Source organism: Telmatherina bonti (assembly GCF_933228915.1).
Source record: "Telmatherina bonti genome assembly, chromosome: 22".
NCBI classification, from domain to species: Eukaryota; Metazoa; Chordata; class Actinopteri; order Atheriniformes; family Telmatherinidae; genus Telmatherina; species Telmatherina bonti.
Genome location: NC_136631.1, coordinates 29508181 through 29523099, shown reverse-complemented (window position 1 = coordinate 29523099; position 14919 = coordinate 29508181). Strand labels below are relative to the sequence as shown.

At 48.5% G+C, this 14919-nt stretch overlaps 1 protein-coding gene across 1 annotated transcript in view; it reads right to left on the bottom strand.

The window, feature by feature from the left end:
* Nucleotides 1–14919, bottom strand: part of syt16 (synaptotagmin XVI) — a gene marked incomplete at both ends in the record, with an annotated part of 30563 nt that overhangs the window by 13683 nt on the left and 1961 nt on the right. The window contains one exon of the mRNA XM_079261671.1: nt 1014–1244. Coding sequence (XP_079117797.1) covers nt 1014–1244 — 231 coding nt within the window. The remainder of the gene's footprint in view (nt 1–1013; nt 1245–14919) is intronic.

The window sequence follows — 14919 nt, the reverse complement described above, 5'->3', positions numbered from 1 at the left end:
CTTACAACAGGGGTCCGGTCCTTACAATAGGGGTCCGGTCCTTACAACAGGGGTCCGGTCCTTACAACAGGGGTCCAGTCCTTACAACAGGGGTCCGGTTCTTACAACAGGGGTCCAGTCCTTACAACAGGGGTCCGGTTCTTACAACAGGGGTCCAGGGGTCCGGTTCTTACAACAGGGGTCCCGTCCTTACAACAGGGGTCCAGTCCTTACAACAGGGGTCCGGTCCTTACAATAGGGGTCCGGTCCTTACAACAGGGTTCCTCACCTTACAACAGGGGTCCGGTTCTTACAACAGGGGTCCTGTCCTTACAACAGGGGTCCGGTTCTTACAACAGGGGTCCCGTCCTTACAACAGGGGTCCCGTCCTTACAACAGGGGTCCGGTCCTTACAACAGGGGTCCGGTCCTTACAATAGGGGTCCGGTCCTTACAACAGGGGTCCGGTCCTTACAACAGGGGTCCAGTCCTTACAACAGGGGTCCGGTTCTTACAACAGGGGTCCAGTCCTTACAACAGGGGTCCGGTTCTTACAACAGGGGTCCAGGGGTCCGGTTCTTACAACAGGGGTCCCGTCCTTACAACAGGGGTCCAGTCCTTACAACAGGGGTCCAGTCCTTACAACAGGGGTCCGGTCCTTACAACAGGGGTCCGGTCCTTACAACAGGGGTCCGGTCCTTACAATAGGGGTCCGGTCCTTACAACAGGGGTCCGGTTCTTACAACAGGGGTCCCGTCCTTACAACAGGGGTCCAGTCCTTACAACAGGGGTCCAGTCCTTACAACAGGGGTCCGGTCCTTACAACAGGGGTCCGGTTCTTACAACAGGGGTCCAGTCCTTACAACAAGGGTCTGTGAATGTTTTAATGGTCAACCTCCCGACTGAGGTTCAGATTATTTCTCGTTGAAAAGTTTAAATTGCGTTTAACTTATTTCGTGATGTTTACTTTTTTTAATGAAAACAACATAAAGTAGAAACCACAGCATTGTTTTCTTCCACCCGACATCTACTCACCGAGTCCTTGCAGGACCCCCAGGCGTCCGTTCTTGTTGCGACCGCGTTGCTCTAAGCAGGGGAGACCGCCGACACGCGAGAAACACAGCTTCTTATTGATGAAGAGGAAGAGGACGGCCAGCGCCACGATGAAAACACCCACCGCTGAAAGGAACCCGATGGCCTCTGGGGTGACTGGCAGGAGGAGGGGACACACAATGACACACTGATCAGACCACATAAACAGACAGTCTGGAAACACGCACACACGCACACACACACACACACACACAGCACGTATGTGATACACAGACACAATGAGTGAAACTTTAGTATCCAGTTCCAGTGCCCTGCTCAAGGATTAAGTCAGCAACACAAACACAGTCAAAAGGAAGAAAATAAAAACATTTTCCCTCTCAGGTGGTCGTCCATTTTCTGATTTATCCCAAAATCAGTTTTCACTTGTTTCTACGGCAACGTTGTTCCTGACTGCAGATTATCCACGTTTCTGAGCAGAACCAGACGTTTCCCAGTCATGTGACGACGGCTTCCTTCATTCCTGCTCCGTTCCCTCACACCTTCACCTCCTCACACATTCACCTCCTCACACATTCATCTCCTCACACCTTCACCTCCTCACACCTTCACCTCCTCACACATTCACCTCCTCACACCTTCACTTCCTCACACATTCACCTCCTCACACCTTCACTTCCTCACACCTTCACCTCCTCACACCTTCACTTCCTCACACATTCACTTCCTCAAACCTTCACCTCCTCACACCTTCACCTCCTCACACCTTCACCTCCTCACACCTTCACTTCCTCACACCTTCACCTCCTCACACATTCACCTCCTCACACATTCACCTCCTCACACCTTCACTTCCTCACACATTCACCTCCTCACACATTCACCTCCTCACACATTCACCTCCTCACACCTTCACTTCCTCACACCTTCACCTCCTCACACATTCACCTCCTCACACCTTCACTTCCTCACACGTTCACCTCCTCACACATTCACCTCCTCACACATTCACCTCCTCACACCTTCACTTCCTCACACCTTCACCTCCTCACACATTCACCTCCTCACACCTTCACTTCCTCACACGTTCACCTCCTCACACATTCACCTCCTCACACCTTCACTTCCTCACACCTTCACCTCCTCACACCTTCACCTCCTCACACATTCACCTCCTCACACATTCACCTCCTCACACCTTCACTTCCTCACACATTCACCTCCTCATACATTCACCTCCTCACACATTCACCTCCTCACACCTTCACTTCCTCACACATTCACCTCCTCACACATTCACCTCCTCACACCTTCACCTCCTCACACCTTCACCTCCTCACACCTTCACCTCCTCACACCTTCACTTCCTCACACCTTCACCTCCTCACACATTCACCTCCTCACACATTCACCTCCTCACACCTTCACTTCCTCACACATTCACCTCCTCACACATTCACCTCCTCACACATTCACCTCCTCACACCTTCACTTCCTCACACCTTCACCTCCTCACACATTCACCTCCTCACACCTTCACTTCCTCACACGTTCACCTCCTCACACATTCACCTCCTCACACCTTCACTTCCTCACACCTTCACCTCCTCACACCTTCACCTCCTCACACATTCACCTCCTCACACATTCACCTCCTCACACCTTCACTTCCTCACACATTCACCTCCTCATACATTCACCTCCTCACACATTCACCTCCTCACACATTCACCTCCTCACACCTTCACTTCCTCACACCTTCACCTCCTCACACATTCACCTCCTCACACATTCACCTCCTCACACCTTCACTTCCTCACACATTCACCTCCTCACACCTTCACTTCCTCACACCTTCACCTCCTCACACATTCACCTCCTCACACCTTCACTTCCTCACACCTTCACCTCCTCACACCTTCACCTCCTCACACATTCACCTCCTCACACATTCACCTCCTCACACCTTCACTTCCTCACACATTCACCTCCTCACACCTTCACTTCCTCACACCTTCACCTCCTCACACCTTCACTTCCTCACACCTTCACCTCCTCACACCTTCACCTCCTCACACATTCACCTCCTCACACCTTCACTTCCTCACACCTTCACCTCCTCACACCTTCACTTCCTCACACCTTCACCTCCTCACACATTCACCTCCTCACACCTTCACCTCCTCACACATTCACCCCCTCACACCTTCACCTCCTCACACATTCACCTCCTCACACATTCACCTCCTCACACCTTCAACTCCTCACACATTCACCTCCTCACACCTTCACCTCCTCACACCTTCAACTCCTCACACATTCACCTCCTCACACATTCACCTCCTCACACATTCATCTCCTCACACATTCATCTCCTCACACCTTCACTTCCTCACACATTCACCTCCTCACACATTCATCTCCTCACACCTTCACCTCCTCACACCTTCACCTCCTCACACATTCATCTCCTCACACATTCACCTCCTCACACATTCATCTCCTCACACATTCATCTCCTCACACCTTCACTTCCTCACACATTCACCTCCTCACACATTCATCTCCTCACACATTCATCTCCTCACACCTTCACTTCCTCACACATTCACCTCCTCACACATTCATCTCCTCACACATTCACCTCCTCACACATTCATCTCCTCACACCTTCACCTCCTCACACCTTCACCTCCTCACACATTCATCTCCTCACACCTTCACTTCCTCACACATTCACCTCCTCACACATTCACCTCCTCACACCTTCACCTCCTCACACCTTCACTTCCTCACACATTCACCTCCTCACACCTTCACTTCCTCACACATTCACCTCCTCACACCTTCACCTCCTCACACATTCACCTCCTCACACCTTCACTTCCTCACACATTCACCTCCTCACACATTCACCTCCTCACACCTTCACTTCCTCACACATTCACCTCCTCACACCTTCACTTCCTCACACATTCATCTCCTCACACCTTCACCTCCTCACACCTTCACTTCCTCACACATTCACCTCCTCACACATTCACCTCCTCACACATTCACCTCCTCACACCTTCACTTCCTCACACATTCACCTCCTCACACATTCACCTCCTCACACCTTCACCTCCTCACACCTTCAACTCCTCACACACACATTCACCTCCTCACACTTTCACCTCCTCACACCTTCACCTCCTCACAGACACCTTCATGTCCTCACACCTTCACCTCCTCACACCTTCACCCCCTCACACCTTCACCTCCTCACACATTCACCTCCTCACACCTTCACCTCCTCACACCTTCACTTCCTCACACATTCACCCCTCACACCTTCACCTCCTCACACATTCACCTCCTCACACCTTTACCTCCTCACACCTTCCCTTCCTCACACATTCACCTCCTCACACATTCACCTCCTCACACATTCACCTCCTCACACCTTCACTTCCTCACACATTCACTTCCTCACACCTTCACTTCCTCACACCTTCACCTCCTCACACCTTCAACTCCTCACACATTCACCTCCTCACACATTCACCTCCTCACACATTCACCTCCTCACACCTTCACCTCCTCACACATTCACCTCCTCACACATTCACCTCCTCACACCTTCACCTCCTCACACATTCACCTCCTCACACCTTCACCTCCTCACACCTTCAACTCCTCACACATTCACCTCCTCACACTTTCACCTCCTCACACATTCACCTCCTCACACCTTCAACTCCTCACACATTCACCTCCTCACACATTCACCTCCTCACACATTCACCTCCTCACACCTTCACCTCCTCACACATTCACCTCCTCACACATTCACCTCCTCACACCTTCACTTCCTCACACATTCACCTCCTCACACATTCACCTCCTCACACCTTCAACTCCTCACACGTTCACCTCCTCACACCTTCACTTCCTCACACATTCACCTCCTCACACCTTCACTTCCTCACACATTCACCTCCTCACACCTTCACCTCCTCACACCTTCACTTCCTCACACATTCACCTCCTCACACATTCAACTCCTCACACCTTCAACTCCTCACACGTTCACCTCCTCACACCTTCACTTCCTCACACATTCACCTCCTCACACCTTCACTTCCTCACACATTCACCTCCTCACACCTTCACCTCCTCACACCTTCACTTCCTCACACATTCACCTCCTCACACATTCACCTCCTCACACCTTCACCTCCTCACACCTTCAACTCCTCACACATTCACCTCCTCACACATTCACCTCCTCACACCTTCACCTCCTCACACATTCACCTCCTCACACCTTCACCTCCTCACACCTTCAACTCCTCACACATTCACCTCCTCACACATTCACCTCCTCACACCTTCACCTCCTCACACATTCACCTCCTCACATCTTCACTTCCTCACACATTCACCTCCTCACACATTCACCTCCTCACACCTTCACCTCCTCACACCTTCAACTCCTCACACATTCACCTCCTCACACATTCACCTCCTCACACATTCACCTCCTCACACATTCACTTCCTCACACATTCACCTCCTCACACATTCACCTCCTCACACATTCACTTCCTCACACATTCACCTCCTCACACCTTCACCTCCTCACACCTTCAACTCCTCACACATTCACCTCCTCACACATTCACCTCCTCACACATTCACCTCCTCACACCTTCACCTCCTCACACATTCACCTCCTCACACATTCACCTCCTCACACCTTCACCTCCTCACACATTCACCTCCTCACAACTTCACCTCCTCACACATTCACCTCCTCACACCTTCACCTCCTCACACATTCACCTCCTCACAACTTCACCTCCTCACACATTCACCTCCTCACACATTCACCTCCTCACACCTTCACCTCCTCACACACACCTTGATCTCCTCACACCTTCACCTCCTCACACCTTCACCTCCTCACACATTCACCTCCTCACACATTCACCTCCTCACACCTTCACCCCCTCACACATTCACCTCCTCACACATTCACCTCCTCACACATTCACCTCCTCACACATTCACCTCCTCACACCTTCACCTCCTCACACATTCACCTCCTCACACATTCACCTCTTCACACATTCACCTCCTCACACCTTCACCTCCTCACACACACATTCACCTCCTCACACTTTCACCTCCTCACACCTTCACCTCCTCACACACACATTCACCTCCTCACACTTTCACCTCCTCACACCTTCACCTCCTCACAGACACCTTCATCTCCTCACACCTTCCCCTCCTCACACCTTCACCCCCTCACACCTTCACCTCCTCACACATTCGCCTCCTCACACACACTTTGATCTCCTCACACCTTCACCTCCTCACACCTTCACCTCCTCACACATTCACCTCCTCACACCTTCACTTCCTCACACATTCACCTCCTCACACATTCACCTCCTCACACCTTCACCTCCTCACACCTTCAACTCCTCACACACACATTCACCTCCTCACACTTTCACCTCCTCACACCTTCACCTCCTCACAGACACCTTCATGTCCTCACACCTTCACCTCCTCACACCTTCACCCCCTCACACCTTCACCTCCTCACACATTCACCTCCTCACACCTTCACCTCCTCACACCTTCACTTCCTCACACATTCACCCCTCACACCTTCACCTCCTCACACATTCACCTCCTCACACCTTTACCTCCTCACACCTTCCCTTCCTCACACATTCACCTCCTCACACATTCACCTCCTCACACATTCACCTCCTCACACCTTCACTTCCTCACACATTCACTTCCTCACACCTTCACTTCCTCACACCTTCACCTCCTCACACCTTCAACTCCTCACACATTCACCTCCTCACACATTCACCTCCTCACACATTCACCTCCTCACACCTTCACCTCCTCACACATTCACCTCCTCACACATTCACCTCCTCACACCTTCACCTCCTCACACATTCACCTCCTCACACCTTCACCTCCTCACACCTTCAACTCCTCACACATTCACCTCCTCACACTTTCACCTCCTCACACATTCACCTCCTCACACCTTCAACTCCTCACACATTCACCTCCTCACACATTCACCTCCTCACACATTCACCTCCTCACACCTTCACCTCCTCACACATTCACCTCCTCACACATTCACCTCCTCACACCTTCACTTCCTCACACATTCACCTCCTCACACATTCACCTCCTCACACCTTCAACTCCTCACACGTTCACCTCCTCACACCTTCACTTCCTCACACATTCACCTCCTCACACCTTCACTTCCTCACACATTCACCTCCTCACACCTTCACCTCCTCACACCTTCACTTCCTCACACATTCACCTCCTCACACATTCAACTCCTCACACCTTCAACTCCTCACACGTTCACCTCCTCACACCTTCACTTCCTCACACATTCACCTCCTCACACCTTCACTTCCTCACACATTCACCTCCTCACACCTTCACCTCCTCACACCTTCACTTCCTCACACATTCACCTCCTCACACATTCACCTCCTCACACCTTCACCTCCTCACACCTTCAACTCCTCACACATTCACCTCCTCACACATTCACCTCCTCACACCTTCACCTCCTCACACATTCACCTCCTCACACCTTCACCTCCTCACACCTTCAACTCCTCACACATTCACCTCCTCACACATTCACCTCCTCACACCTTCACCTCCTCACACATTCACCTCCTCACATCTTCACTTCCTCACACATTCACCTCCTCACACATTCACCTCCTCACACCTTCACCTCCTCACACCTTCAACTCCTCACACATTCACCTCCTCACACATTCACCTCCTCACACATTCACCTCCTCACACATTCACTTCCTCACACATTCACCTCCTCACACATTCACCTCCTCACACATTCACTTCCTCACACATTCACCTCCTCACACCTTCACCTCCTCACACCTTCAACTCCTCACACATTCACCTCCTCACACATTCACCTCCTCACACATTCACCTCCTCACACCTTCACCTCCTCACACATTCACCTCCTCACACATTCACCTCCTCACACCTTCACCTCCTCACACATTCACCTCCTCACAACTTCACCTCCTCACACATTCACCTCCTCACACCTTCACCTCCTCACACATTCACCTCCTCACAACTTCACCTCCTCACACATTCACCTCCTCACACATTCACCTCCTCACACCTTCACCTCCTCACACACACCTTGATCTCCTCACACCTTCACCTCCTCACACCTTCACCTCCTCACACATTCACCTCCTCACACATTCACCTCCTCACACCTTCACCCCCTCACACATTCACCTCCTCACACATTCACCTCCTCACACATTCACCTCCTCACACATTCACCTCCTCACACCTTCACCTCCTCACACATTCACCTCCTCACACATTCACCTCTTCACACATTCACCTCCTCACACCTTCACCTCCTCACACACACATTCACCTCCTCACACTTTCACCTCCTCACACCTTCACCTCCTCACACACACATTCACCTCCTCACACTTTCACCTCCTCACACCTTCACCTCCTCACAGACACCTTCATCTCCTCACACCTTCCCCTCCTCACACCTTCACCCCCTCACACCTTCACCTCCTCACACATTCGCCTCCTCACACACACTTTGATCTCCTCACACCTTCACCTCCTCACACCTTCACCTCCTCACACCTTCACCCCCTCACACCTTCATCTCCTCACACCTTCATCTCCTCACACCTTCACCTCCTCACACATTCACCCCCTCACACCTTCACCTCCTCACACCTTCACCTCCTCACACATTCACCTCCTCACACACCTTCACCTCCTCACACACCTTCACCTCCTCACACAAACATTCACCCCCTCACACACATATTTGTAACCCATGTCTCCAAATAATGGGGGAGTCTTTCACTGCTCCCAGCCGCAGTCACATGCCCTGCCACTAGTGGCACTACTATAAAAGTGGCTGCGGTTTCACTAACATGCGGTCACCATTGCCCTGCTCCACGCCTGGACTTATGTGCTGGATGACTCCGTAAACTCCGCCAGAACTCCCCAAAAACTAAACGAAAGCTTTTCAAACTCAATGGTCAGGTTTTTTACACCCCCCAGCTGGATTAGGTAGGACCTTTCTGTTTTGATGTTTTTCTCCGAACACCGGATATCTTTAGTTTTGACATGAACTTTGGGATTCCTCCAAGGATCGTAACTAAAAGCTGGATTATGCGTTTCCCTCAAGGATCGTAATAAAAAGACTGAACGAAACTCCTAAAAAGGAAAAAAATCTTTTTTGGTACAACTGAACCGAACTGGAAAAAAAAAAAGAAACTTGGAAAAAGGTTTATGAAAGTGTTTTTTTGTATCATTGTTTGGTTGTCTTGTTTACAAATATAATTTATTTAATTGTGCTTTATTTAATTTCTTTTCAAATTTAATACAATTATCTTTAGCTTTAATTTTCCTGCCTCCTGTTTTTATTCATTCACCACACAAGCTCCCGTAGTGAATCTGGTCTTCTGTTCACCCATTCCATCCATTGCACAACTTAGTCCTAACACTCTTACATTTAATGTGAGCGTTACATATTCATCTCCTCACACATTCACCTCCTCAAACATTCACCTCCTCACACTTTCACCACCTCACACCTTCACCTCCTCACACACCTTCACCTCCTCAAACATTCACCTCCTCACACTTTCACCACCTCACACCTTCACCTCCTCACACACCTTCACCTCCTCAAACACACATTCACCTCCTCACACCTTCACCTCCTCACACACACCTTCACCTCCTCACACCTTCACCCCCTCACACATTCACCCCTCACACCTTCACCTCCTCACACATTCACCTCCTCACACCTTCACCTCCTCACACACACATTCACCTCCTCACACCTTCACCTCCTCACACAAACATTCACCCCCTCACACACATATTCATCTCCTCACACCTTCACCTCCTTACACACACCTTCACCTCCTCACACCTTCACCTCCTCACACCTTCACCTCCTCACACACACCCTCACCTCCTCACACCTTCACCTCCTCACACATTCACCTCCTTACACACACCTTCACCTCTTCACACACACATTCACCTCCTCACACCTTCACCTCCTCACACATTCACCTCCTTACACACACCTTCACCTCTTCACACACACCTTCACCTCTTCACACACACATTCACCTCCTCACACCTTCACCTCCTCACACATTCACCTCCTTACACACACCTTCACCTCTTCACACTCCTCACAGGTGGCACCCGGAGTGAAGAAACAAACGAACATGAGACACAGCTCATGCAGCCTGCATGTTTTTCGCCTCATTAATGAAAGATGATTATGAAGCTTCCAAACGTTTCATCATTGTTCATAAAGACCTCAGGGACCAATTCAGTTGATATTACAATCTCAATTCCTGAAACACTGAGACAGTGTGTAACATGTAGATAAAACCAGAATCTCATCATCTTTCCTTCCTGGGGAAGATGAACAACACATCATTTTATCATGTGATGGAAAATCAGCAACACATCTGTAAAATGTTGATCCAGGGTGGTTATATGTGATCGATCTGCTGATATTTACATGGTGGGTGAAGGATCTTCAATAACTTTTAAATCCAGTTTGTCCATCTATCCATCCGAGACTGAAATGCTTCTTTTATACCCTTTTATGCTCCCAGTTAAACCAGTCACCTTCCCAGTTAAACTGGTCATGTAACTGACCTATTCCCAGTTAAACCAGTAAAAGTTGCTTTATGTGCTGCTGCATTCATTCATTCTTTTTCCGATCCACTGAATCCGATTAAGCGTTGCAGGGAAGCTGGCGTCTATCCCAGCAATCATTGGGTGAGAGCAGGCACACCTGGACAGGTAACCAGTCCATCACAGGTGTTGCTGCATCAGATTCATATTTTCCATCATGTGATAAATTGTCTCAGTTTCATCATGTAACATGACATTTATCTTCTGCTGGTAGGAAAAAAACGACCAGACATGGTTTGTAAATCATTATTTAAACCTTTTCTAGCAGGTGTTATAATGTGAGCAGCAAGAATAAAAACTTAAAGTTCAGATTAACAAGTTTTCAGCTTCACACACGTTGCAGTTGCTGTTGCTACTGATATGTGTGTGAAACTGCATAAAATCTCTTCATCACCACTAAAACAGATGAGGCAGCATGCTGCCCTATAAGAAGCATGTTCTGGCCTGCTCGGTGATGGACCAGGTCACACTAACCAGCAACCATCACTAATCACTCAATGATTAAACTGGTTTAAAAGCCAAACAGCTGTCATGTGGTTGTGTGTGCTGAATTGAAGGTGGAATAACTCTGAAACACATCATGTTTTCAGTCTTAAACGCACTCATGCCTCATCACAGTTTCCCTGGAAACGGTCCAGTGGATCTATTAAGATGTAATGAATGTTCTTTTCCCACCCACATGTGAGAAGGCTTCAAGTTACCATGGCACCATCAGCCTGTTTGTCCTCTGTGGCCAGAGGACAAGGACATCTCAGAGCTGAGATGAAGGAATGAAAAACAGGAGAAAAGAAAATCAGAAATGGAGGCATTTAAACTGGAGTCATGCTGGGTTCAAATCCCAGTTTCTGCTGCTGGGTTAGACACAGCTGATGCTCCATCTATGCAGCCCTGACGGGACACATTCCATATGGATACAATTCAGGGGGAGATCCTAAAGCTGCTAATCTTTTGATCTAAAATAAACTCAGAGCCTGAATGTAATTAAACTTATTTAGATGGTGATTCCAGGAATATGCATCAGTTTTTTTTCCATGTTAGTGCTGAAGGGCCACCTGCTGGCAGAAAGAAGCATCACATGGAGAGCGAGGCGACCTCTGCAGAGAAACTTCCAACCAAACGAACATGTGTTGCCATGACAACAACAACCATATCCCATCCAGTGAGTCAGAGATGATGGCAGGAAAGTTCCCAGTTAATGAGACAAGTTTCAGTAAATATCAGTTGTAAAAATGTAAAAAGAAGTTTTAAAAGCATCTCTCAGCTCCTTGCGTGTTCCACCAGGCTACTTGTAAAGGTTTTCTGATTTCTCACCTGAACGTGACTGGTGTGAAATATTTACTGTGGAAATCTATGTTTGGTCTCTTGTCCCTTCAACACATTGACAACACCGGTCTCACCCACTGCAGATGACCTGACCACCTGTCTTCGGTGAACTAGGCTCCAGCCCCAGACCGGAGGACGGCTTCATCCATCAGGCTGTCGGAAGCTGCTTAACCCTCCCCTTCCTGCCTCCCCTTCCTGCCTCCCCTTCCTGCCTCCCCCTCCTGCCTCCCCTTCCTGCCTCCCCCTCCTGCCTCCCCTTCCTGCCTCCCCCCCTGCCATCCAGTCTGGACCCTGAAGAACATTCTCTGTACTAATACATGGTGAATGGACGATGAAAAAACTTGACGTTAATGAGATTTTTTAAAAATTAAATTTTGTTTTAGTTTACATTTGACACGTCTCAACTTACTGGAATCTGCTTCGTCAGGTTATTAACATCTTGACCAGACCTGCATTGTAAATAGGTACTTTGTAAATCTGCCTGTTTTGATCAAGTCAGACCAAAGTGGGTTCAGTATCCCAACATCTCTAAACCCTGCTGAAGATCATCAACGGCAGAACCTCCAATCCTCCATCATCTTCCACACAAACAGCAGGAAACATGCTGGAAATCACACTCTGTAGCGTGTGAAACAGCCTGAGCGTGGTACCAGACACAACACTCCTCCTGAAAACTGACCACCACTCCGTCTTCTACCTGCAGCGCGGCTTCCTTCTTTGCTGGACATGGCTGTCTTCCTGCCCGTCTGCTTGTGATCTTCTCAATGAAGGAAAATGTCTGTTTTACCAGCCACAAACTTTGCTGCTCTGCACGAAGTCTGCCATCAATCATCGCAGCTTTCCTGCCTCCGGGTGGGCGAGACACACCCGTCCCCGAGAACCAGCAAAACAAGCAGCAGCACGTCTGGCTGGAGTTTGTTCCTCAGCGAGGACTCAGCTCCAAGCCTCGTTTGTAAAACACACACATTCATGACAGACAGAGGAGCTTCCAGCTTCTCTGCATCTCAAGAGAAAGCAGAAACAAACAACTAAGTACACTTATTTTATTCTGACACTGAGATTAGTTGGTATATTTCACCAGGAAAGCAAATCAGAAGTGTGATGATAGAAATATTTCTAACACCTCAGAGGAACATCAGGACATGAGAAAGGTTAAATCATCCAGTTATTTATTATTAGTTATCTAACATCAGGAGTCAAAGACCCCTATGATGACAACGACCAAATGTTCCCTTGCCCCTGGGGCCCCCTTCTGGAGCCAGGTCTGGGGCTGGGGTACAAGAGCGAGCGTTTGGTGGCCGGGTCTTTGCCCGTGGGCTCACCATCTGCAGGAGGAGCCGTAGGGGTCGGGTGCAACGTGAGCTGGTTAGGAGCACGAGGCGGGGACCCTGGCGGTCCGAGCCTCGGCTGCAGAAACTAGCTTGAGGGACGTCACCTCTCTGTTGGGCTTTAGCTTTGGACTCACCTGGCTCCATGGCTTGGGCTCTGGAACCAGTTCTAGGGGGCTGGACTAGGGGTGGGAAAATCAAATTGAAAAATCGAGTATCAGGATTTTTTGCTTCACAATTTTAAAACAGATTTTTTTTTTTTTTGTTAAAAAATTGATTTTTTTTTTCAGATAAATAAAATGAATCCACGATAATTTTTTGTCATTTTTATAGTGTTTATTGATCTTTTTACTTGTCTTCTTAGGCAAGATGGTAAATAAACTGAACTGAGAGCAGAACCAGTTTTTTTTTTTTTTTTTATCTCTTTCTATATTCACTCATGAGTTTAACGGCTGACAGGAGGCACAATGAAAGCAGCCACGGATCCTCATAACTTTGCATAGCGTGATAAATGTGTGTTTGTGAAATCATGATTGATTTATTAATAATGAATACTTTGTGTAACATTGTTCAGGTTTTAGTGTTTCTACAGACTCACTGCACCAGACACAAGATTGTAAAATGAACAAAAGCAAGGCCTGAAAAAAAGTGACAGTTTTTTAAATGATCTGATGTTTGTTATTAGTTTGTGTTGCTCTCTGCTGGACGGACAGACATGAGCACCGTCCACTATCTTGTTTATAATGGTCTGATATTGTCTCCAGGGTACAGTGAAAGTCAGGCTAAATGCTGTGCAGCACGGCTCCATCATAAGACCCCAGAGCTCAAACAAACAGGAGCCTGCATGGATGTAAAAGCAGCTGCATTTCCTGCTCCAGCTAATCTCATGCACACACCAGCAATAACTGGCTCTTAAATCTCTTTCCCAGACAGCACTGAATTTGAGATGGAAGTAGGACCTAAGTAGGCCACAAGAAACAGAAACAGCAGCACACTGGTGGCTGACTTCTTCTCCTGTATGTGAAGCATGCTAACAGCTTTCAACAGAACTTGTCATGCAGCACAGAGAAAGGCAAGGACAATACAACAGCCAGGTGCGACCTCACCACCCCCCTCACACCACCAGCACCTTCCTCTCAAAAACAGCCTAAGACCATCCAACTACCACCTGTTGACTGTTGGCATAAAATGTTAGCATTATAGCATCATAATATGTTAGCTTAACAGAGGCTTGGAAATCTTTTTTAACCTAAAAAAAATCACCATTGAAAAACTGTAGTTTGTATTTACTCAGATGGTGTTTGTGAGATGTTAAAATCTGTGTTATGACCTAAGGTATTTATGTGTAAAAAATCAGGAAATATTTTTTCACTGGACATAAGAGGATGACACATGTTGGAGCATGCTGCACGGCTATTGTTGCT